Source organism: Ailuropoda melanoleuca, chromosome 1, assembly GCF_002007445.2.
Source record: "Ailuropoda melanoleuca isolate Jingjing chromosome 1, ASM200744v2, whole genome shotgun sequence".
In the NCBI taxonomy this organism is placed as follows: domain Eukaryota; kingdom Metazoa; phylum Chordata; class Mammalia; order Carnivora; family Ursidae; genus Ailuropoda; species Ailuropoda melanoleuca.
The window spans coordinates 190,698,133-190,723,749 of NC_048218.1; the positions used below are offsets into that span (position 1 = coordinate 190,698,133).

General features: G+C 37.0%; 1 protein-coding gene across 1 annotated transcript in view; it reads right to left on the reverse strand.

Moving 5' to 3' along the window:
- Window positions 1-307: 307 nt before the first annotated feature.
- The window catches only part of TMEM209 (transmembrane protein 209), a 31,595-nt gene continuing 6,285 nt past the window's right edge, over window positions 308-25,617 (reverse strand). Inside the window, exons 6-15 of the mRNA XM_002913435.4 lie at window positions 23,799-24,000; window positions 18,720-18,895; window positions 17,602-17,673; window positions 14,663-14,759; window positions 11,675-11,800; window positions 9,255-9,352; window positions 8,021-8,135; window positions 7,830-7,927; window positions 6,700-6,773; window positions 308-2,242 (exon numbers count right to left, since the gene is read on the reverse strand). Of these exons, the coding sequence (XP_002913481.1) occupies window positions 2,188-2,242; window positions 6,700-6,773; window positions 7,830-7,927; window positions 8,021-8,135; window positions 9,255-9,352; window positions 11,675-11,800; window positions 14,663-14,759; window positions 17,602-17,673; window positions 18,720-18,895; window positions 23,799-24,000 (1,113 nt within the window). The 3' untranslated portion in view covers window positions 308-2,187. The remainder of the gene's footprint in view (window positions 2,243-6,699; window positions 6,774-7,829; window positions 7,928-8,020; window positions 8,136-9,254; window positions 9,353-11,674; window positions 11,801-14,662; window positions 14,760-17,601; window positions 17,674-18,719; window positions 18,896-23,798; window positions 24,001-25,617) is intronic.

Consider the following 25,617-nt stretch of genomic DNA (forward strand, 5'->3'; position numbering starts at 1 on the left):
AAGGATTTCTATTCCAAAGCTGAGTTTAGAAGTGCCACCCACATGCCGCTTGGCTTCACCATTGAAATATCAGTGTAAAGTGTTCCATGTATCAGTTTGAGAAAGCCAAGCAACAGAGCAGTGTTATATCTCAGTGGGAACTAAATTATAAACACCTAGGTAAGCTCCTAAAACAAATTTGGCTGAAGAAAAGGCTGATATTCATAGAGGAAAAAAAAGGATAAATGATACAGTGAACATAATATAAAAGATTGGTGGATCTGATCCCACAAGGATGAGTCAAGCAATGAAAAAAAAAAAACTTGTGAAAAATATCCTATAAATAACATTTAATTAAAGTAGGTATTTACTCATTTTAAGACAAAGACCAAAAAAAAAAAATTACCATATTTATGCAGTACACTGTCTTCTTGAAGTGTGAATTCCAACCAATTTATCAAAGTATTTTTAATAAAGGCTACATTAAAATATAAGCTGCCTCAAACATGTGTGAAGACTGGTCAATATCAGAAAGCTACCTAGACTACAGTAACCCCCCCACTAGACTCACAGTAGGCAAACAAAATAGCTTTTTTTTTTTTTTTAGTGTGGATCTCTAGTCTTTTCACATGTATATTTCCTGTATATGGTATTTTCTTGACAGTCACTTATAAAATAAAATATTATAGCTTTGGGGGTGCCTGGGTGGCGCAGTTGTTAAGCATCTGCCTTCGGTTCAGGGCGTGATCCCGGTGTTCTGGGATCGAGCCCCACGTCAGGCTCCTCCACTATGAGCCTGCTTCTTCCTCTCCCACTCCCCCTGCTCGTGTTCCCCCTCTCACTGGCTGTCTCTATCTCCGTCAAATAAATAATAAAATTTTAAAATAATTATAGCTTCGAATTTTTGTACTAAACGCTGCCTTAAGTCCTATAAAGAAAAAAAACTTTTCGTCTTATGTTAAATATTTTCTCCTTATTCCCTTTAACAAAGAAATGCAACTGAGTAGTTTAACAGAATAACAACTGTTCTTCATGACACCTTCAATAACTTTTGAAATAGTACTTAGATTTTGACATGTTCTTATATTTAACATGTTTAATTGATATTTTCTTCTAAAATATCATAGCAAACATATTTAACATACATCAAAAGCAGTTAAGAGAAACTTCCTTTCCTTTGGACATAAGACCTTTATAAAACAGGAACAACTTTTTGAAAAACGGAATTTACAAATTATTAAAAATGGGCTGCATATCCAGGCCCAACAGGCAGTTACTCAGAAGATACTGGTCTTAGCTGTTTTCAGGTTTACATAATGTGATAGAAACAGTCTCTAATAATATGTCAAACCAGAAAACAAATGCAACTGCTAGCTAGCTTTAGAGATACTGTATACAGACATAGAAGAAAACAGAGTCAAGCAAAACCTACAAACTTAGTCACTTCTTACTCTCCAGATATTCTGAACATATCTAAAAATTTTAAACAGATATTATATGATCTTAGAGAACTCTTAAAATAATACAATATCATGGAATAGTCAAATTGAGTAATTAAAACCAAAGCAGCCGTTTCTTGTTGTCTTCAGCCTTTTAACCTAAGACCCAAATAGTTAAACTATATCAGTTAACATTTAATCCAAGAGTTACTTTTTTAAATGCCAATACTGTTAAACCTCTTTCAGTAATACTTAAAAATACACGTAGACTAATACATTACTGAGATTAAATATGGGCCATGGGCTGGCTTGTAGAACAGCGGCTAAGTATAGAGATAAAAAAAGATGAAGTAGCAATTGCCTTCTTTTCAAGTATTTACACCAAATAATGCAACTGAAAAAACAATTTTTGGGAAAAATTAGGTGGATGATTCTTATTTGTAGGTTACAATGAAAAAGGACTCAAATTTCTTAATGAAGGGGAAATTGCACTGTTTTGGGTCAACAAATATCTGAAGGGCTGCGGTTTTATAGGCAACTGAAAAATCTGAAAGGTAATAAAAAAGTAAAAGTAATGTCTCTTGGCGTAGAAGATTTCGGACATACTTTTACAAGGAAGTTTCGTAATAGCTAATTTTTCGTTAAATCTAAAGAGTCTGTAACACACACATATGTATCTTATTTCAAATAGGCAGTGACTCAGAGATGCTTAGATTCAACTTCTGGTTCAATCAAATAAAAGTCCAAATGTTTGGAATTAAATGACCCACTACTCGCCAAAAATCCACAAAATATTCACACCGGACAGACCAAGATTAACTCTCCTATAAAAAGAAAAAAAAAAAGGTTTTAGTGGAATTGATTGCCAAGCATTTAAGGTCTGTTTTCAAATAACGAAAACAAGAGTCTTGACAAGCAACACGTATTTAATCAATAACATTTAATGCTATTCTGTAATGAGTTATGGTACACATGGTTTCTCAGGTGAACCCTAGTTATAGTAATTGCTTTCTTAACTGTGCTTAAAACCCAAATTTAGAACAAATGGATTTATGGGGTGTGGAAAATTAATTTTTCAGTTGATCTCTACAACTATTACACCAGATAGAGTTAAATGAATAATTTTAGCAAGTAAGATTAAAGTAAAACTATCAATTAAAATTTTAAAATAAGGGATACAGAGATGCTAGGCCTCTTAGAGAATGTTACCTATTTAACTTGAATTAGGGATTTACTAATTATTATGGATGCTTAGTGAATTTGTATGTGGGGCTTACTGATTTAGCTTAAACTAAACCCTACTGTATATATAACAAAAAGAAAAATCTTCTAGTCCACAGAGCACCACAGCACATTCAAAGTACAAAGGGAAGAGAGGGCTATAAGCTAAATTACTCATCTAACAAAATAAGAAATAAACCTCCAATGTCTCAAACTGAAGAATCAAGAGAGCTACATGCCTCTATTACGTGGAACCATGAGAGTAGTATTTGAAGAAAAGGCTAAATGAGTTTCAAGTGGTCGCCTTTAGTGGGCATGGGGAACACAGGGAACTGCTCATTTCCGTCAGGAACTTCTAGCACTACAGAACTTTTAAAATTATGAGTAGTTGTTAATTTTGATTAAAAAAATTTTAAGATATATATATTACAAAAATGCCCTTCAAAAAAAGGTAATTTCTATATTAACTGGTTTTCCCATTTCTTCGAGGAACTTCTTCACCAAAACTGTAAATGATAGGGGCACTGGGCTGGCTCAGTCGGTGGAGCGTGTGACTCTTGATCTCAGGGTTTTGAGTTTGAGCCCCGTGCTGGGTGTAGAGATTGCTTAAAAAAATAAAATCTTAAAAAAAAACCTGTGCAAATGATAAATCTCAATTTAACAGAAAGGAATGTTTTAATTTTGGCTTGTTTGTATAAAAGGCTAAGCATCTTTTCATGTTTATTTATTTATTTATTTTTAAAAAAGATTTTATTTATTCGACAGTGAGAGAGACAACCAGCGAGAGGGGGAACACAAGCAGGGGGAGTGGGAGAGGAAGAAGCAGGCTCATAGCAGAGGAGCCTGATGTGGGGCTCGATTCCATAATGCCGGGATCACGCCCTGAGCCGAAGGCAGACGTTTAACCGCTGTGCCACCCAGGCGCCCCTCTTTTCATGTTTATTAATCAGTTAAGCAACACTTCTGTGAAAGTCTTTCAGTCTATGACCATTTTCTGTTTTTCTTTTCTAATGTATTTATTATTTTTTAAAAATATTTTATTCATTTGAGACAGAGAGAGAGCGAGAGCACAAGCAGGGGGAGCGGCAGAGGGATAGAGAGAAGCAGGCTCCTTGTTGAGCAGGGAGCCCAATGCAGGGCTCAATCCCAGGACCCAAGCATCCCACATAAAATGATTCTTAACAGAAACATGAAAAAAGAAAAGTATATGTGAGTGATAGGGTGAAAAAATGGGTTGTAATCCTATGCCTCCTAACATATTTTAATAATAAACTTACATGTTTTTTTTTTTTTAAAGATTTTATTTATTTGACAGAGAGAGAGGCAGCGAGAGAGGGAACACAAGCAGGGGGGAGTGGGAGAGGGAGAAGCAGGCTTCCCGCTGAGCAGGGAGCCTGATGTGAGGCTCGATCCCAGAATGCTGGGATCATGACCTGAGCTGAAGGCAGACACTCAACCATCTGAGCCGCCCAAGTGTTCCTCTAATGAATTTATATATGCTCTTTATATATGATGGATATCAGCTTGGATTTGCTATATGTGTTCCAACCATAATATTTTGTCTCAGTTTGTCATTTAGCTTTAAGCTTTATTTATGGTTTATTTGCTGAACAGAACACTTAAATTACTGTGCAGTCAATTCTGTCTAGATTTTTTTTTCCCTTTTGGAAGTAAAACATTCATCTCATTCCAGTAACTGCACAAATATCTGGCATTGAATTGATAATGTATTTGGATCAATCTGCTGTTTTATGGGCATGATTCCAAATGGACTATATTTGAGCTACTTGGTTATTTCCTTTAAGTTATAGGATAGCAGTTTTTAACCACTTGATTGTTTTAGAATGTATTAAAAAGGTTGATCAATCATATTTAAAAAGTTAATTTCAAAGCTTCTTTTCCCTTGGTTAAGAAAAAAACCTCAAATAAATAAAACACGTATTAGTTTTAGTCTAAAGTGTTTCTTTCCCACATGTAAGTTGCTCATTAAGAGAAGGTAAGCACTTCAAAAATTTTATCAGTTCTTTTTGGCCTCTGGTAAGTTATTTTATTTATTTATTTATTTTTTAAAGGTTTTATTTATTTATTCGACAGAGATAGAGACAGCCAGCTAGAGAGGGAACACAAGCAGGGGGAGTGGGAGAGGAAGAAGCAGGCTCATAGCAGAGAAGCCTGATATGGGGCTCGATCCCATAACGCCGGGATCACGCCCTGAGCCAAAGGCAGACGCTTAACTGCTGTGCCAACCAGGCGCCCCTGGCCTCTGGTAAGTTATTACCCCACTAAGTTGTTTGTTTGTTTTTGTTTTTTAAGATTTATTGGTCTGAGAGAGAGACTAAGAAAGAGAGAGAGCAGGGGGAGGGGCAGAGGGAATCTTCAAGCAGACTCCCTGCTGACCATGCAGCCCGATCCCACATTCATGAGATCATGAACTGAGCAGAAACCAAGAGTCGGATGCTCAACTGACTGAGACACCCAGCACCCTCCCTAATAAGTACTTTTAGTTTATTTCATTTTAATTAAGTTCTACACCCAACGTGAGGCTTGAACTCACGACCCTAAGACCAGAAGTCATACACGGGGGGCGCCTGGGTGGCACAGAGGTTAAGCGTCTGCCTTCGGCTCAGGGCGTGATCCCGGCGTTGCGGGACCGGGCCCCACATCAGGCTCCTCCACTATGAGCCTGCTTCTTCCTCTCCCACTCCCCCTGCTTGTGTTCCCTCTCTCGCTGTCTCTATCTCTGTCAAATAAATAAATAAAATCTTTAAAAAAAAAAAAGAAGTCATACATGGGACGCCTGGGTGGCTCAGTTGTTTAAGTGCCTGCTTTTGGTTCAGGTCAAGATCCCAGGGTCCTGGGATCAAGTCCTGTATCAGGCTCCTTGCTCAGCAGGGAGCCTGCTTCTCCCTCTGCCTGCTGTTCCCCCTGCTTGTGCTCCTTTCTCTATCTCTGACAAGTAAGTAAATAAAATCTTACAAAAAAAAAAAAAGGGTCACATGCTCTACTGACTGAGCCAGCCTGGTGCCCCCATAATTTAAATTTTCTAACAAACACCTTAAAAATTTTATAAAAAGTAAAAAGAAATAGGTGAAATTAATCTTCGTAATATATTTCATTTAACCCAATATATCCAATGTATTAATTCAACATGTAGTCAATGTACAACATTATTAAAGAGATCTTTCACTTTTTTTTTTTTTGGTCTTCAAATTCTAGTCTATATTTTACACTTACAACACATCTCAATTCAGATTCGTCATGTTTCAAATGCTCAATGCCTCACGTGGCTAGTGGCTGGTCTACTAGACAATGAAGTTCTAGAACATGCATAAAACAGGACACCTAAGCAAAAGTGAAAAGAGGCATGCATATCAGAACCGGAGTGGACCCTAGATGTTTTCCACTCCACGCCTTTCCCTTCACACTTTCTTAACCTCAGGGTTTTAGACTCTCAGACCCTGCATTATCAGATTTCCCCAGCTTTACCTGCAGTCCTGTTTCTTCAAAATTTTATTTGATACACTGAAATTTCAAATCACCAAAATAACCATACAATTCTGAATTTATTGTTAACAGCATGTGAGCTTCATTACTATATATTTAGAATAACAAAGTGAACAATTTCGACTGATCATTTTTCCATCCCAGTTAACAATAATATGGAATAGATACTGACTCAGTCTCTCTGGAAATATAAAACATTTTGCAGAAGGCTTTGTGTCTGATATGGGATGGCTTTTGTTTTGTTTTTAAATTTTAAAGTGGCCGGAGCCTGATATAGATCTCAGAGTTGCTCCTCTGAGGGACACAACTGTAAAGCCAATGATGTGGTCCAACGGCCTTTTCACCAATAGGGAAATGGAGGTTGGTGAGGAAGGAAGGGACTTGCCCAAGAGAGAAGAATGGGTTAGTGACAGGGCTGGGCTTACACCAGAAGCCCGATCTCTTGTTCAGTCCACAGTCTTTTCAGTATATGATGCTGCCTTTGGCAGAATCTCAACACAGGAAGAAAAACAGTAAATAAATTAAGTACTTGTGTTTTTAAAGCATCAGTACTTACCCAAGCATTCCTGACTCTTTGGTCTTTATGATGTAGAGGAACATTAACAATGTATGAAACATATTATTTCGGCCCTGGAATCAAGACAAAAAGACAGCAAGATTTAAACAAAGCCAAACAAAAAATTATGCAAACCAAACAAAAAGATAAGTGCAGATCCTATCAATTCACATTCTACTAACTCAGAATTCCGTGTAAGTCAGACTTTCATTTGCATGGATCTGGACAGAAACTTCAATGGTCCAAACTATTAACACTTACAAAGCTGAAATGTTAAACTTGAAAAAAAGGAAATTAATATTCTCTCCTAGGAATTTGATGGAGAACACAATTTATGATTACAGTCAACGTAAAATTTCTTAGTAAAGAAACTGGTAACTACAGTAAGTGCAAAGGTAATCAGAACTGATGTTTGCAGTCAAGAGTAAAATGCCTGAACAGAAATGTAAACTGGTACAATAATCTTTTGTATAAAGTAGTTTGATAAAGTATTTTAAAAGCCTTGAAAATATTCTGTAACCTAGAATTCCACTTTTGGACTTTAAACTAACGAAATTACCCATAATGCAGACAGCTATATCCATAAAGATGAATACTCAGCAGTGTTCGTGATAATGAAGAATTAGAACATCCAAAATGTCCAACGATAGGGGAATGATTGAATAAATTAAGTTATAATCCTATGATAAACTTTTTTACAGCCATTAAAAAGTGTTTCTATGGAAGCTTTTTAATGGAATGGAAAATTATGGTTTTTTTAAGGTAATTAAAAATTAAGAAGTTAACTTTTTAAAAGGAAATAAAATTATATAAATATGATTTCGACCCATAAAGTGGCACAGAGAAAGACCAAAATGAAATTTACCAAAGGCAATACACCAAAAATTTCACAACACCTGCCTTTAAGTAATAGAATAATGACTGATCTTTCTTCTTTTTCTTTATTCTTTCCCAAATTAAGCATATATTACTTTTAGAGTTAAAAAAAACCCCAGGATATTTAAGAAACACATTTTCCCTAATTTAAGAAGTTTACCTATTCCATAAATAAGAGACTCTAACTTAAAAAATATTATCAAAGCAAGTCATCCGTGACACTCTGTAATAGCAATTTGTACATTTAGAAGTACCTTTGGAAGATTGTAGACATGACGCTGGTAGATTAGCTCATAATGGGGAGGGTTGATAGCACTCTGATAAATGCAAAAAACATTCTCATTTGTCACATCTGTAAAGAAAATATGCTACATTAAAAAAACAGGCCAACCTCTCTATATATCTCATGTGAAAATCTCAACTCATTCTTTTAGGAAGTTTCTACCTGGTTTATTTGGTGTCTGAACAAAGTGCTGCGAAGTAAATGTTTTTCCGTCAGGGTACTTAGGGTGCGGAGGTAATCTGGAATCGAGGTAGGTGCAAAATACGTGCATGATGATCTGAAGATGAGGAAACAATTTTTCAAAATCAGCATTAAATCTATCATGGCTTTAGTGTTTGTTTATAATGACTCCAATTTTTAAATTTTTCCCTAAAGAGAGAACTAGCAAAAATGCTTTCAAGTGATTACATTTATAAGATGAAATCTGTAAAATGAAAAAAGACATTCCCAGTTTTCTGTTAAGTGGATCACTCATACCCATATAGTTAACAGAAAACGGAGATAAAAATACACATACATTCTCAATTTCAGCATCAGCATTTGAAGCTTCATTTTTACATATAACAGTCATTATAAAAACAATAAAGAACATGATTCTGAAAAACTCTAAAATGCTCAAAAACATTATACTCTTTGATCTCATCAATCTTAATTCTAGGAATCTTTTTTAATTTTTTTATTTAGAGAGTGTGAGTGCGGGGAGCTGGGGTGGAGGGGGGAGAGGGAGAGAGAGCATTTTAAGCAGGCTCCACTCCCAGAATCTTACGGCTGATCTCACGACCCTGAAGAGATCATCACCTGAGCTGAAAGGAGTTAGAGGCTTAACCGGCTGAGCCACCCAGGATCCCCTAAGAATAATTCTTAAAGCCATAATCCCAAATAAGAAAAAATATGCATCATGATATTCCTTGCAATATTATTTGCAAGGAACTTCCAGCTCCAATATAGGAGAACAGTTAATTGACAGCGTGTAATAATGAAAAAATACTTAAACACCGCAAAAAATGAAAAAAATACAAAATTTTACATGGAGGATGACAAAACATTAAAAAATAGTGCATCTAAGTAAAGGGAAAAAAAGAAGGAAAGGGAAAGGGAAAGGGAAAGGGAAAGGGAAAGGGAAAGGGAAAGGGAAGGGAAGGGAAGGGAAGGGAAGGAGGAAAGGAAAGGAAAGGAAAGGAAGAAAAAGAAAGAAAGAAAGAGAGAAAGAAAGAAAGAAAATACACCAAAATATTAACAGTGGTTAAGATGCTGGTACAATTTAAAGTTTTTATTTCTATCTTGGTTTCTAAATTCTTTCTAATACTTATTTTTATAATGGAAAAATAAAAGTACATAAATCCAGTAACATGGAAAAATGTTAAACTGAAAAAAAAAAAAAAAAGTAGAGACTTACGGCAGAATCAGTGGGCAGGTCTGTATCCCATTTGCGTCCTTTGAAGTCTCCACCTCTATTCCATCGAAACGAGCTCATACAGCCTCCCTGAGAAAGTTCTGGAGCAACAAAGATGAAATTTAAAAAGCCAAAAATAAATAAATAAGTAAATAAATAAATAAATAAAACAACATAAGGTAATGTGTGAACCTACACTCTATTCTGGTTAGAAAAAAATGGTATGTAACATTCTTTGCACAATTGGGAAATCTATATAGAATATATGGGGGCGCCTGGGTGGCTCAGTCATTAAGCGTCTGCCTTTGGCTCAGGGCGTGATCCCAGAGTTCTGGGATCGAGCCCCCATCAGGCTCCTCTGCTGGGAGCCTGCCTCTTCCTTTCCCACTCCCCCTGCTTGTGTTTCCTCTCTCGCTGGCTGTCTCTCTGTCAAATAAATAAATAAAATCTTAAAAAAAAAAAAAGAATATATGTACTTTGCATACATGTGCGCACGTGCGCACACACACACACATTTTTTCGGATATACAAATATCCTGCTATCTATCAGGCAAGCTTGCCAAAAACTGCAACCTGAATTTACAGGGAATTCGGATAGAGGATCACGTAAAATTACACCCCATGGGGATGTATTCGGTAAAAATCCATGGCAACTCTATAGGACAAACCACCCAGTTTTTACAATAAGTAAGTTGCAGAGAAAAAAAAAAAAAGGATGGACAGGAAATCTATAGCTTAAAAGGAACTTAAATTTTTTTTTTTTAAAGATTTTATTTATTTTTTTGAAAGAGAGAGAGCACAAGCAGGGGGAGTGGTGGGCAGAGGGAGAAGAGGCTCCCCATGGACTAGGGAGCCCGACATGGGACTTGATCCCAGAACTCTGAGATCATGACCTGAGCAGAAGGCAGACGCTTAACTGACTGAGCCACCCAAGTGCCCCTGAACTTAAATGCTTTATCAATTAGTCCTACCATGTGGTTATATTTGAGTCCCAATTCAAATAATACCAGAAAAAGTAATTATACATTTTATGAGATGGTTGGAAATTCAAACATAAGTTACGTATTTCATGATATAAAGAAACTGTCAAATAATATTAGGTGTGATAATTGTACTGAGATTATGCTTTTAAAAGGCCTTATCTTTGAGACACATAGAGAGCTATATATAATACAGAAAGGGAGGAGGGAGATGGGGATACGGATAGGGCTTGGGGTGCCCAGGGACTGAAGGCTGCAGGGACCAGGGGCTATGTACAAGAGGCTTCAGCATACTCTTGTGTCTAGTTTTATGAATATCTGAATTCTCCTTATAATAAAAAGTTTCTTAAAAGTCACGATAAATGATTACTCCTGAACCCCAGTCCAAACCTAGGGGAGAGAGGGCGCACCGTAATGTTTTCAAATTAAAATAGTGATAAATCTGAAGAGTGAAATACTATTTCTAAAACTCGTTTTAGTGATGAGAACATTTTACAGTTTATCCAAATAAAAGCAGGGAAGCATAAAGGGAGAGTGTGGGAGTATCAGGGGGGCTAAGTTTCCTGATTCTCACATCAGTCTCCTCAGAAGATCACATTTCTCTCCGAATAATTGGACATAACAGAAATACAAAGAAGCAACATATTAAATATGAATTATATGAATTGAGAGAAAGAAGGATCAGCACGTTGAAACTATAAATAATGGTATCCATTCTTGGTAGTTAAAGAGTAGAAAATGAGTCTGAAATATTTACTTGAGCCCATGTAGCTTGTATTTAAGTTTCTCTAGACAGAATAAAATTAACATATTCAAGGCTAACTGCGTCATTTTGACTATTTATTTATTTATTTGACACAGAGAGAGAGAGAGAGAGAGAGATAGAGAGAGGGAGAGAGGGAGGGAGAGCGCATGCACAAGCAAGGGGAGTAGCAGGCAGAGGAGAGGGAGAGGCAGGCTCCCCGAGGAGCAGGAAGCCCAACGTGGGGCTCGATCCCAGAACCCTGGGATTATGAACTAAGCCAAAGGCAGATGCTTAACCAACTGAGCCACTGAGGTGCCCGCTTTTGACAATTCTTAAGCATATGAAATATAAAAACCAAAAGTTGTTCAAGTATAAGCCTTAATTGAGCCATAATTAAATATATATTTATAAAATAAAAGATACTTGGTAACACTTGAAAAAAATTTTTTTTCCTTGTTATTTTTTTTGAGAAAGAGTGCGAGTGAGTTGGAGGGGAGGGGCAGCAGAAGAGGGACAGAGAGAATCTTAAGCAGGCTCCACCACTCATGCAGTGCCCAATGCAGGACTTGATCTCAGTGACCGTGAGATCTTGACCTGAGCCAAAACCAAGAGTCACCACTGAGCCACCCAGACTTGTTACTTTTACTTAATAAAATCTCAAAGTAGTGAAATTTTTTCCTCTTTAAATTACTAGTTACCTTTGATCCTTTCAAACAAGTATTCCTGATTTGGTGTAAGGTCTAGATACTGCACAATTGTATTCAAAGTTGGAATGAGAGGAGCTTTGACCAGGGCAGCTTGTTTCAAGCTAGTAATACTAGCCTCTGTTAAAAATAAAACACATAGGACAGATTATTCTTCATGTGGGTCTCTACTTACAACTTCTTTTTATCATTTCTGGCATGGTGGCCAGATTTATAAACACAGACACCACATGCACACACACACTCCAAAAGCAGCAGCCAAGTCCATTCTGACAAATCTATAAACAGCTAATATATAAAATATTTTTGTGGGGTACATGTAAAAATTTCAAAATCAGGTTAAGTTAAAAGTTGCCTGTTATGCCAGTGAGAAGCAGAAACTTTATTTGACAGTGATTTCTCTTATCACGAAAGACAACTATACAAAGAAATTAATAAACCAACAGAAATTTCCAGAATGTCTAACCTTACTAGTAATACTCAATGCTGGGAAAAAGGCATTCTTCTATGTGACATGGTTGCTAGAGTATTAACTGGTATAAGCTTTTAAAGGGTTATGTACGTCAAAAGCCTTAATGTATTTATTCCTACTGAACTAACTCCACTTCTAAGAAATTATCCCTGAAAAATAATTACAAATGTACACCAAAATTTAGATAAAAGGATATTTACTCATAGCATTACTAATAACAGTAAGGGGCAAAAGCCCTACATTTTAGATAATAAAGATCAGTTAAATACAACATATTACACAAACAAAAAGAAATGCCATCTAGCCACAAAAACAATGCTGGAGAATATTTAACAAAATAGAAAAATTGGGGGGTAAAAGTAGGCAACAAAACAGTATGACCCCAATTTAATTAAAAATATGTACATACATGTACCATATTCCCTCAACTCCTGAATATATACTTTAAAAACTTTAATGTTCTTAAATTACGGCGTAACATACAATTGAGAGAGATATGTATATGCACTAACATATATATATTATATACACTAAAATATATATTGTATATACCAATACTATATATAAGTATATAGCTATATATATTAGTGTATATATATATATACTATGAAAACTATATGTATATACATACATACACGTACATACACTTACATAGCTATATAGATATAGTTAGTATTATAACCAAAAATAATCACTGGTTGTGACTTAAAATTGACAGTGATTTATCTCTGGAAGCAGAATTATGGGTAATATTCTTCTACGTGTACTTCTGTCTCTACTTTCCACCCTTTCTACAATGAACATAATATATACTGCATTTGTAGTCACAAATCAATGTCGTTCTTTTTAAAAAGCACATCACACTGGTAAAATGTTGTGGAAAAGACACATTTTAATAGCTTCCCCCCCCGCCCCATTTTTATAGCTTTTAAAGAAAGCTCAACGACGACAGGCACAGGTTCAATAACATTACCAAGATCTAGAAAGTAACCATTCTGGACTTTGGAGTCAAAGAGCTCTGGCCTCAAATCTCTGTTCCGTGACACTGGGCAAGTTACATAAGCTCTGTGTGTCTTAACCTTATCCATAAATGGGACACTAACAGCTAGCTTTCAAGGTTAATATGAGAGTACGTAAATTACATATGAAACATTTGGATATTCAATGAATAGACACCTTTGGGATATACGATTCTACTCTTAGTCCAGAGAACAAAGACGGATTAAAAGACACCCAAAATAAGTAGAAATTACTAATGTGCAATCAAAAGCACTTAAGATTTTCAAGGAGAAATTTATTCCCTAGAAAGAGGTGGTTGACTATGATATTCCTTATTTATTTTGAAATCTAATTACTTAACACTAAATAGGTTATGGTATATATATATTTTAGGCAGATTGTATGGAACCTTAACAGTTTTATTTGTCTGCAGGTAAGAGAGTTGAAAATAGGTGATTTTAAATTAGCATTATTACACATTCTTTATGCTTTGTACAACTTTGGAATTCATATCTGATAAGGGACTTGTATCTATGAAGAACACCTCAATGATAAGACAAATGATTCAATTTAAAAATGGTAAAGGATCTGAAAAGATATTTCTCCTAAGAAGATATATGAAAGGCCAATAAGCACATGAAAAGATGCTCAACATCAGTAGCCATCAGGAAAATGCGAATCAAAACCACAATGAGAAACTGTTTCACACCCATTCGGACAACTATAATAAAAAGGACAGATAAGTATTGGTGAAAACGTGAGAAACTGAAACCCTCATACACTATTGGTGGGAATGTAAAATGGTGCAGTTGCTTTAGAAAGAGTCTGGCTGTTCCTCAAAAGGTGAAACATGGAGTTACCATATGGCTCAGCCACTCTACTCCTAAAGAGATTAAAACGTATGTCCACACAAACACCTGTATACAACTGTTCACAGCAGCATTATTCATAATAGCCAAAAAGTGAAAACAACCCAAATGTCAGTCAACTGATAAATGGGTAAACAAAATGCAATAGATCAATATAATAGGATATTATTTGGCACTAAAAAGAAACAAAGTACTGATAAATGTTACAACATGGATGAACCTTGAAAACATATTAAGTGAAAGAAGCCAGTCACAAATGACAACAGATTGTATGATTCCATTTATGTGAATATCCAGAATGGGTCTGTCTAAACAGGTAGTTGCCTTGGGCTGGGGAATGGGTGATGGGGGAAACGGGGTATGTGGGGTTTCTTTTCTGGGTGATGAGATACTCTAAAATTGACTGTGGTTGCACAACCCAAACCTCTGAACTGCAGACTTTAAATGGGGGAACTGTAGGTAAGTAAATTCTATTTCAATAAAACTCATATTAGAAAATATATATAGATATACGAGACATTTAGTTTTGTCTTCACCTCAAGATAACAAAGGAAGTTGTTAAATAGCCCAGTACAGAAAGTAAATTTCTATTTCGCAGATTCACTGACTGTAAATCAAATGTTGGGCTCTATTTTCACATACCTCCTATCTGAAGCTCAGGACAGCCCATTCGTCTCATCTGTGTGCTGACAGACTCGATTTCTTGTACCAGTGGCACTAATATTGTCTCATTGATCCACTAGGAAGAAACAAAGCAAAGATTTTACATGCATAATTCTAAAGCATTTCTCAAATCTTTACTTTTCTTTTTTAAGATTTTATTTATTTATTTGAGAAAGAGAGACAGCCGGCGAGAGAGGGAACACAGGCAGGGGGAGTGGGAGAGGAAGAAGCAGGTTCCCAGTGGAGGAGCCTGATGCGGGGCTCAATCCCAGGACTCCAGGATCACGCCCCGAGGTGAAGGCAGACACTTAATAACTGAGCCATCCAGGCGCCCTTCAAATAATTATTTTCATGAAATGCTAAGAATATTTTTACTGTCCTCTACTTGAATATCAACAGAGCATAGAGAAAGAGAATGAAGTAGCGACCGCTGAAGTCCAGAGTTACGTAAGCAAGCTAGCAGAGTGTAAGTTAACTATGACATATTCTTAAAGCACGTACGCCTGCTTATTGCTGAATATAAAAATTTCAGTTATATCTTAAGTTTTTCTTTTTTAAGATTTATTTATTCATTTGACAAAGAGACAGCACAAGCGGGAGGGGCAGAAGGAGAGAGAGAGAATCCCAAGCCGACTCCGTGCTGAGCATGGAGCCTAATGTGGAGCTTGATCTCATCACCCTGAGATCATGACCTGGGCTGGAACCAAGAGTCAGACACTCAACAGACGGCACCACCCAGGCACCCCATGTTACATTTTTCTTAAATTTTAATGATTATTATACTTAGCTAAAAGGGTAATTTCCGACTTACATTTCTACAGTAATTATCACACATTTTTTTATGTCGTCTTTATATTTTGTAATTAATAAGACAGCTTTTCAAACTAACTTAACTGATTAACTCAGAAGGCCTACCCAATTCCCTAGCTATGTGGAAACAGGTCTATTATACATATCAGATCTACTGGTTTACGAATATTACAATGTTACTTTAGAACTAGAAACCTCAAATGCCATTTTGGATGGCTAATATCAAACTAATTCTGAGATGTGAAAAGATTGTCCAAGGAAACACCCCATTTGAATTGCCTGTGTGTTATGTGTTTTGTGTATGTGTTCATGGCAACTTCAACTACTACTTTCGTTTAACCACAAAAATGGAAGGATGAAACAGTTTCAGATGAAATAGAAGTCTACAGTTCTTTTTTTTTTTTTTTTTAAAGATTTTATTTATTTATTTGTCAGGGAGAGAGACAGCCAGAGAGAGGGGGAACACAAGCAGGGGGAGTGGGAGAAGAAGAAGCAGGCTCCCAGCAGAGGAGTCTGATGTGGGGCTTGATCCCAGAATGCCGGGATCACGCCCTGAGCCGAAGGCAGACACTTAACGACTGAGCCACCCATGCGCCCCAGAAGTCTACAGTTCCTTATACAAATTTGTGAATTAAGAAATCTTTTATAAAAACACACGGTTTTCTGGTAACCCATTTAGCAAGCACACTGAATATACTGGCAAGATCTGAACTGAATTCCCACGAGGCTATTTACAGACTTTATCCCACTTAGTGTGACTATTCATAGACTTTGCTGCAAATATTAATGTGGTTGATTACTGACTGAATGCTTATCAGACTCTGCTAGTGGTATTACAAAATACATGGTATATCCATACTGCTTTTTAAAAAAAAATCCTAAAAACTTGAAATTTCAAGCCTGTAAGTAGAAATAAGAGAGTATAGTTCTAGGATATCATTTTACTTATTCATTCTTCCAAGATGTATTCAATGCATTCCACTTGCCAGCCACTCTTGGGCTGCAACAAAATTACCTAAGGGGTTCAGGACTATATTCCCTATGCTGTACCTTTCATCCCCATGAGGGAATTTTTATGTTTAAAAAGCGATCCGGGCTTCTGGTTCAAGAAAATAGGCTGCTATTTTCATCATTCCCTCTCGATACCCTATTAAAATTATAGTAAAAGAATAAAAGAGGAGCGTGAGTGATTTCAACAGATTTCTAGAAGATATAGAGCGATGCATGAGTGCTGAAGGGTGGGAGTGGAGGCAGTGGCAGCCTCTGCAGAATCTACGCAGAGCCCTGAGTGGAGGAGGGCCCGTGTGCCCCTCACGCATCCTTCCCAGAGTGGAAAAGAGGCAGGGCTGAAACAAGGAAACTCACTCACTCTGGATGAGTCAGCCTTCCCAACCTCCAGGCCAAAGATGAGAGGGTTCTTCTCCAAAACAATCGAAGAAATTGAAGTATTCTGAAGTAGCTTCTAGTATTTACTACATTCTCTCTCTAACTTAAAGTTCTCTAAGGGCGAGGACCTCATTTGTTTCCCTCGCATTTCCGGATATATAATAGGTTCTGGCAGAAAAGCTCTTGGAGGAAAAAAATGAAAGAAAAATTGAAATATAATAAAACAAAACAAAACAAAACGGGTGCCTGAGTGGCTCAGCTGGTTAAGCATCTGCCTTTGGCTCAGGTCATGATCCCAGGGTCCCGGGACTGAGCCCCACATCAGGCTCCTTGCTCAGTGGGGAGCCTGCTTCTCTTTCCCCCCCTTGCTCATGCTCTCTCTCTCAAATAAATAAGTAAATAAAATCTTTTTTAAAAAATGAAAAAAAAGAAAATTGAGCTGCTGGGAAAGGGAAGAAGATCTTAGTAACTAAATATATTATCCCTTAATCCACTCAAAATAAACTGATTTACTAAAATGGAAAGAAAAAAATCTGATGAAAACAGACACCATAAGGTAAATGTCATGTTTATCCTTACATATGTGCCATCCATATTGTACTTTTAATAATAATTAATTCTGATATTCTAATTAGCAATTAACACCTGAAATTATATTCTAATAACATTCTTTGCATATTAAGAGGCACTAGTATTGTCCAAAGAGTAATGTCAGAACTTACATTTCTGAACTTTGCTGTCCATGAATCCATATGATCAAGAAGTTGTCTATTCATAGTCACTCTTGCCCAAACCTATTAAAAATATGTTTAAAATGAATAATGAGTGAGGTAAAATCCTGCCAGAAATTAGTCATTTTCCTCCACTCCCAAAAATACGTGGAAAAAGATATCTGACAAAGAACTTCATAAACATTGACATTGATCTAATTAATACGTGATAATTTTCTTACTTCCCACTTGGTTGCTATTCATGCACAGACCCAACTTTAAAATTCCTTACGTTGGTATGTTTACAGAACATTCTTGCTTTCATGAATAAAATAAAAATTTCATATTTGATATTAAACTGATGAAGTTACAGACTGTTGAATGTTCTAATCCAAGTGTATTTTATTATTTTTTCAAAAATTTATTTATTTGAGAGAGACAGACAGACAGACAGCAGGGGGAGGGGAAAAGAGAGAGGGAGAGACAGAGAGAAGCAGACTTCCCACTGAGTGTGGAGCCCAATGAGGGGGTTGATCTCAGGACCCTGAGATTATGACGTGAGCTGAAATCAGGGGTCGAACATTTAACTGACTGAGCCACCTAGGCACCCCAAATCCAAGTGTGTTTTAAAAGCAAGAGTTTTGTATATTAAGTACAAACAGATACTTGAGATACCTCTTTATAAATGAATGCAGAAAAATGTTTTACGCAGGATGGTAACGTCAACTATGTGTTATAAAGAATAAAACATACAATATAATTCAGCTTTAGGTATACAAAGTTAGATAGGAGCTTTTCCACTATTTAATGTGTGCCAGATTTATGTTTCTAGCCAGTAAAAGTGAAGATTACAGGGGTACCTGGGTGGCTCAGTGGGTTAAGCGTCTGCCTTTGGCTCAGGTCATGATCCTAGGGTCCTGGGATCGAGCCCCACGTTGGGCTCCCTGCTCAGTGGGGAGTCTGCCTCTCTCCCTCTGTCCTTCCTCCTTGCTTGTGCTCTTTCTCCCTCAAATGATAAAATCTTTTTTTAAAAAGTGAAGATTACAGAAAAAAAAAAAGTTCCAGAAGTAGAAGAGACTTTCTAACAATCTACAATCAAAAATATTAGGTCACTTTTAATTTCCACTTACCTCCTCTGCGGCTTGTTTAGAACTGAGATCGGCTTCATCCTTGTTAGCACAGGGGGCCTGAGACCTACAGGCAAGTTGATACTGAAACTTCTTTAAAGTTTGTGCATAATCTCCCATAGAACGATTGTAGTTCCAGAAAGTAGGACTGGTGGAAGGTGAGGTGGAGTCTGGACTCCCTACAATGATGAATTTAAAGAGCATCAGTGTGCGCTGTAATAATTTTGACCTCCAGAGTTAGCTCACGAACACTGGGTATCTAGACACCCAGGCAAGGGCAAACAAGAAAGACAAAGCCCCGAGGGACTCTTCTCCTCCCTGACATTTTTTCTTTACAGAACAGATTTAAGCTTGTGCTAAAAATTAAAAAGAATATTTTCTGAGCAACATCATGTTAAGAACTCTAAGTGGTTGAAAGTGTCTGTGTGTTTTTGTTGTAAAATTAAGCTTGTTTCGTTCCCTAAGACTTTCAAATGATTCAGCAAGAAACAAAAGACACATTTCTTCAGGAAAGAAATAGGCTAAGGAAGTTCCTTGCTTGAATTTTTAGTAGCTCTTTCTGAATGGGACAACTACAGTCTACTATTAATAAGCTACTCTTCGGGTCAGCAGCTACACTCGCTTTTCCCTGTACTACACTGCGTTCTTTACAGTCCATAATAACTTCTGTGTGTATTAAGAGAGACTGCCGGTTACACTTCTAAATGTATACATTTACTCTCAGGAAATATTAATAGTTACATATGGGAACTTAATCCTCTAGAGGCTTCTACCAGAGTACTTATCACACTTTAAGGTTATAGTTTATCTTTTTACACAAACAGAATTTGAGCTCCTTGAGGGCAGGAAGTATTATTTTTCCCTAGCATCCCTGTGAGCTGTGCTGTGGCTGCTCTGGAGAATTCTGTAAGCTTTGGGAAACTATCAGCTTGGATTTCACTGTCCGAGTGGGAACTGTAATGAGGATGTAGGCCCAGGAGAGGTAGAGCTGGATTGAGACCCTTCTCTTACCTCTATCCCCTGTACCCGGCAGAGGGCCAGGAACCTCAAGGGCTACATTTTTGGTCGACAAGAGAAAAATCTGTCCACTGGCACCAGGAGATAACAAGGAAATTTGTCTGTCTTTGGTCGTACAGGGATTTAAAAATTATCCATTTTCGTATGAGTCTAGAATACCCATTTATACTACCCGTGAAGTCTAGGAACCTCCTAGTCCAGAAATTACCTAAGTTAGTTCAAGGTCAGTGATACTCCTTCGGCACTTGGCAGAGGCAAACAGAAAACTGCTCGGAGGAGACAAGGCTTCTGTCCAGGTTGCCCAGGATAGAAAAGCACAGAAAAATAAAACCCTACTGCAGATGAGCTTACCAAAAACAAATAAAAACACTATAAATCACAAGAAGAAAACGGGGTTCCAAGCAAAGGAATCAACAAGACAAAATGTTAGTATTTAATCTCCAAGAACTTCAGATAACTGAACTACTGGACAGAGACTTTAAAAGTTATGTTTAAAATGATTGAGATAAGAATTGAAAACATAAGAACAAAACAAGATACTCTAAAACAAATCATGCATGTTTTAAAGAGAACCAAGCAAAACCTTGAAAACTGGGGAAAAAAAAACACACACCCACAACAAATTAAAAAACTCAATGAGTTAAACAGCAAGTTAGAGCTTAAGGGAGAAGCAAGCATCAGGGCAAACTGGCTAAAACAAACGGTAGGGTGAGGGGTAAAACATAAGAATGCCAAACTACTAAATGTGGAAGAAATGAAAGTACTAGAAAGTCTCCACGTCGCAACCACCACTGCATTAACTCATTTGGGAAGAGGACCATCACTGGATGCTAAAACCACTCGGTGAAAGGCTACTGGGGAAACAGGATGCACAAGTCTCAAAGTATTACACTACACATTTTTTATTAAATACAAAAGGGAAAGCCAAGGTTGCCATCATCTCGCCCAAGTGATCCAATTTAATGTTACCAATAAAGGGACAAAATGGTATCACGTGTTTCCTGATATGATATGTTGAAAGGAGCACACCACCACCAACTTGGCAAGCTGTATCCGTGTCAAAAAATTATATTTAAACTGATTCTCATCTAATCTAATAATGAAAAATGACCACAAATCCAAATTTGCAAAACAACTAGGCTGATCTCTTCAAACGTAAATGTCATAAAAAATAAACAAAAAAGGACAAATGTTCTATATTAGAGAAGACAAAAGAAGCGTGACAGAGAAAAACATGATCCTTGAACCAGATCCTCCAACAGTAAAAAAAGAGAAAAAATGCCGCAAAGGCCATTATTGGGTCAACCGGGAAGAAATGTGAATATGAATAATGCTCACATCTTAAGTACGATAACTATGTTGTAGTTAGAGAGGAAAATGTTCATGTTCTTAAGAGATGCGTGCGAACTAATGAAGGATGAGGTGGCCAGTCAGCAAAAAAATGTATGACTAAAAGTAAATGTGAGTGCCTGGTTTCTTACTATTGGAGAAAGGAGTTATAAACATGAAAAGGGAGGGGGCGCCTGGGTGGCACGGGCGGTTAAGCGCCTGCCTTCGGCTCAGGGCGTGATCCTGGTGTTATGGGATTGAGCCCCACATCAGGCTCTTCCGCTATGAGCCTGCTTCTTCCTCTCCCACTCCCCCTGCTTCTTCCTCTCCCACTCCCCCTGCTTGTGTTCCCTCTCTGCTGGCTGTCTCTATCTCTGTCGAATAAATAAATAAAATTAAAAAAAAAAAAACAACATGAAAAGGGAGGACGCTGGAATAAACCCTGTGTAGTTGGACTGGAATTGGAGGTATCAGTATGAACTCATGGCTTTTAATATATATAGATGGACAGATACAGAAATACATATAGGCGCGTGTGTGTACATATATTCCCAGTTGTCTGCTGAAAGGACTTAGAGTAACGACGTCCCATCAACAGTGACATATCCAGTGCCCAGACATTAATTTCTTAATATCATTCTCCACTAAGAGCCATCATGGCCCCTGGAGAAACAGACTGACTCCAGAGCTAGTGAACCAGGGAAAGTACAAGAGGAGCCTGAAATATCTTTGGGTGCTAGAAAGTAAAACAAAACAACAAACAAACAAAACAGAAGGCAGAGGATCCCACTAGCCCAATCTGAGACCATGTATCCATCAAAATAAATGACTTCACTGGGGAGAAAAAGCTCTATCTCACAAAAGAATGCCAACAAATAAATGTAAAAGCTGGCTGCACGACATGTGAATGTACTTACCACCACTGACTTATACACTTAAGAATGGTTAAAACGGTAAATATTATGCATATTTTATCACAAAAGATGTTTAAAAAATGTAAAAGGGAGTAATAAAGAAGGAATGATGGAATTAGAAAGTCACTATGAGAACCAACATGGTAACAATCAGTTTTGAAAAGAAACTTGAAAGGATGTTAAAGCTACTAAGTCAAATATGATGAGGAAGAGGATATTTATAAAGCCTCAAAGTAGCTCCTCACAAAATACTTATTATTTACAAATTAATGTATACAAAATACTAAATTACCTAAAACCTACAGGTAATGGGTTAGAAGTATGGGGATGGACATAAATATACTAGGCAAACACGAACCAAAAGAAAATTAGTACAGTTGTGTTAATATAAGAGAAAATAGACTTGAAGGCAAAAAGCCTAAGAGATAAAGATAAAAGGAATGACCATGATGATATTAACAATCCTGAATTTCCTACATATTTAGCAAATTTGATGGAATTACGAGGATACATTTAATGGAAGACAATCAGTGGGAGCTTTTAATGGACTTTCTTCCTAACTAATAGATCAAGTGGATGAAGATTAATAAGATAAAGACTTAACACCTTCAAGAAGTTTGGCTCAATGAACAAATATGGAGCCCAGTATTTAGAGACTATGCATTGTTTTCAATATACCAAGAACCATTTATAAAAAGTGAACATAAAGCAGGCCTAAATGCAAGTCTTAAGAAATACCAAAGAATTGACAGGGTACAATTCACAATCTCTAGCCACAGCACAATTCACTTAGGGGAAAAATAAAAGATAACCAAGCCTTCATTTCATATGTTGGAAATGAAAAGCAACACCAATCACTAATAATACTTCTAAGCAATACTAACAACACTTTTAAATAACTCCAAAGGATCAAAGAAGAAATAAAAATGGAACCCAGAAAATATCTCAATAAGACAAAGATATGTAGAGGGAACAACCTAGGTTGTTCTTTGCATTATACTCTATAATTTTCAGTAAACTTGAAATATTTCAAAATTTAACAAGAAGAAAAAGCATGCATCGACAAATAACAAGATAATATTGATTTGTTTCTTTGACATTTCTGGCACTTTCAGGCAAAATTAAATTAAAAATCAATGGGGAGATTTCAAGTGACACAAAGAGCCATGGCCCAATAACAGACTTCCTCATTGTGGCCATGCTTTAGCACCTAATGTGCTTTCTGTGAAAGTTCCTGAGGGGAAAAAATCATTACTTGGCTCAATAACCTAATTTGGTTTCAAATAATTGACTTTGTTATAATCAAATCCACCCCAAATAGATTAAGATTTGCTAACATTGTTTCCCAAAGTAAACTAAAGACAAGTTCAAAAATGTTCTGAAAAACAGCAGCACTTCTGTAGTAAACCCGTTCTCTCTTCTTTATCCCTCCCCGCCACACCAATCTTCCCAAGGACCCAAAGGAGACAATTATCACTTCAATAACCTTTGCTACGCACTGCTTTAAAAACATATGACAGCCTCGACTTTTAAATAGAAAGTATAACTTACATTATATGAAAAAGCTTTCAATCTTAACGTAGATGAAAGGTTGAAGATTTCTCGGTTCAGCTATATTTTACTTCTTAAATTTGGTGAGCTTAATTCTAACTATACAAAATATAAAAACAAAATATATTTCTCTCCTAAGCTATACAAGGTATGTTAGTAAAAAAGAAACATTTATGAACAGGTATCAAAATACTGAAAATGAGTTAAGGATAATTGTAAAGTAACACCAAAAATATGTACATTAGACTTAACGAAAAATATACATACATACCCAGCTTAACTCTGTGCTGTTTCTCTTCTTCACTTCTAAGAAAAGTATCCAAGGTTCGTAGGTCTGTCATGTAGTCTTCTTTGTCCGTAGGGGAATTATAGACGGTGGGTGAAGACCGGTAGCGTGATCTCAATCCACTGCTCTCCACTGGTCCAACAGTAGTAGGGTATGGAGAAGAAGGAGAGGGACTATAGCTTGCCAACTATACAAAATAAAAGAACTTCTTCTTTATTGAAATTTATTTGTTTGGGTTCTTGACTTTCAAAAAGTAATACAACACCAATTAGAACGGCCTGAATCCAGAACCATGACAACACCAAACGCTGGTGAGGATGTGAAGCAACAGGGACCCTCAATCACTGCTGGTGGGAACGCAGAATGTATGCACAGCCACTCTGGAAGACAGTTTGGCAGTTTCTCACAAAACTCAACTACACTTAGCATAGGATCTAGCCATTGTGCTCCTTGGTATTTACCCAAAGGAATTGAAAACTTATGTCTACACAAAAACCTGCATACAGATGTTTACAGCAGCTTTATTTATAATTGTCAAAACCCGGAACCAACAAAGACATCCTTTGGTAGGTGAATAAACTGTGGTACAGCTGGACAATGGAGGAGCATTCAGCATTAAATTGAAATGAGCTATGGGGCACCCTGGTGGTTTAGCTGGTTAAGCATTTAACTCTTGATTTCGGCTCAGATCATGATCTCAGGGTCATGAATTCAAATCCCACAGAGCCAAGTCAGCTCTGGGCTGGGTGTGGAGCCTGCTTAAGATTCTCTCTGGCCCTCTCCCTCTCCCCTCCACCACTCACTCACTCTACCCCCCACTCACACATGAGCGTTCTCTCAAAAAAAAAAAAAAAAGGGACCTATCAAGCCATGAAAAGACATGGAAGAAATTAAATGCACATAACTAACTGAAAGAAGCCAATCTGAAAACGCTACACACTGTATTTTTCCAATTATATGATATTCTGGAAAAGGCAAAACTATGAAGAAAGTAGAAAGATCAGTAGTTGCCAGGGACTGGGGAGGATGAAAAGGTAGGGCACAAAGGATTTTTAGGGCCATGAAATCACCCAGTTATGATACCGTACAATAATGGCGGATACATGTCATTATTTATTTGTCCAAACCCACAGAATGCACAGCACTGAGAGTGAGCCCTAAAGTAAACTATGGCCTCTGGGTGATAATGATGTACCAATGTAGGTTCATCAACTGCAACAACTGTACCACTCTGGTGGGGGATTTTGATAGTTGGGGGGAGGCTATGCCTTTGTGAGGGCAAAAGGCATACAACATGTCTCTGTACCTTCCTCTCAGTGTTGTTACAAACCTAAAACTATTCTAAAAAATAAAGTCTATTTTTTAAAAAAGCAATATATGCATGTTTTAAAAAATGGAAAGTTTGAAGAAAATAAGTCATACTTTTAACTCTACAACATAGAGATAATATAATCCCCTTTCATATTTTATGTTCAAATCTTTAAACGTACACAGCTATATCTATATATTTTTACTTTTACGTAATTGAGATAATACTGTTTAGCTTTATAACCTCATTGTTTTTTTATTTTCATTTTTTTAAAGTTTATTTATTTTAGAGATGGGGACAGAGAGAGAGTGCGTGTGCATGTGTGTGTTGGGGGGGGCAGAGGAAAAGAGACAGGGAGAGAATTCAGACTCCCTGCTGAGCCAGAGGAGGGCTCAATCCCACAACCTTGAGATCACAACCCAAACAGAAACCGACTGAGCCACCCATGTGTCCCCTCGGTTTTTTTTTTAAGTTAACCAAGGATTTTCCTGTAAA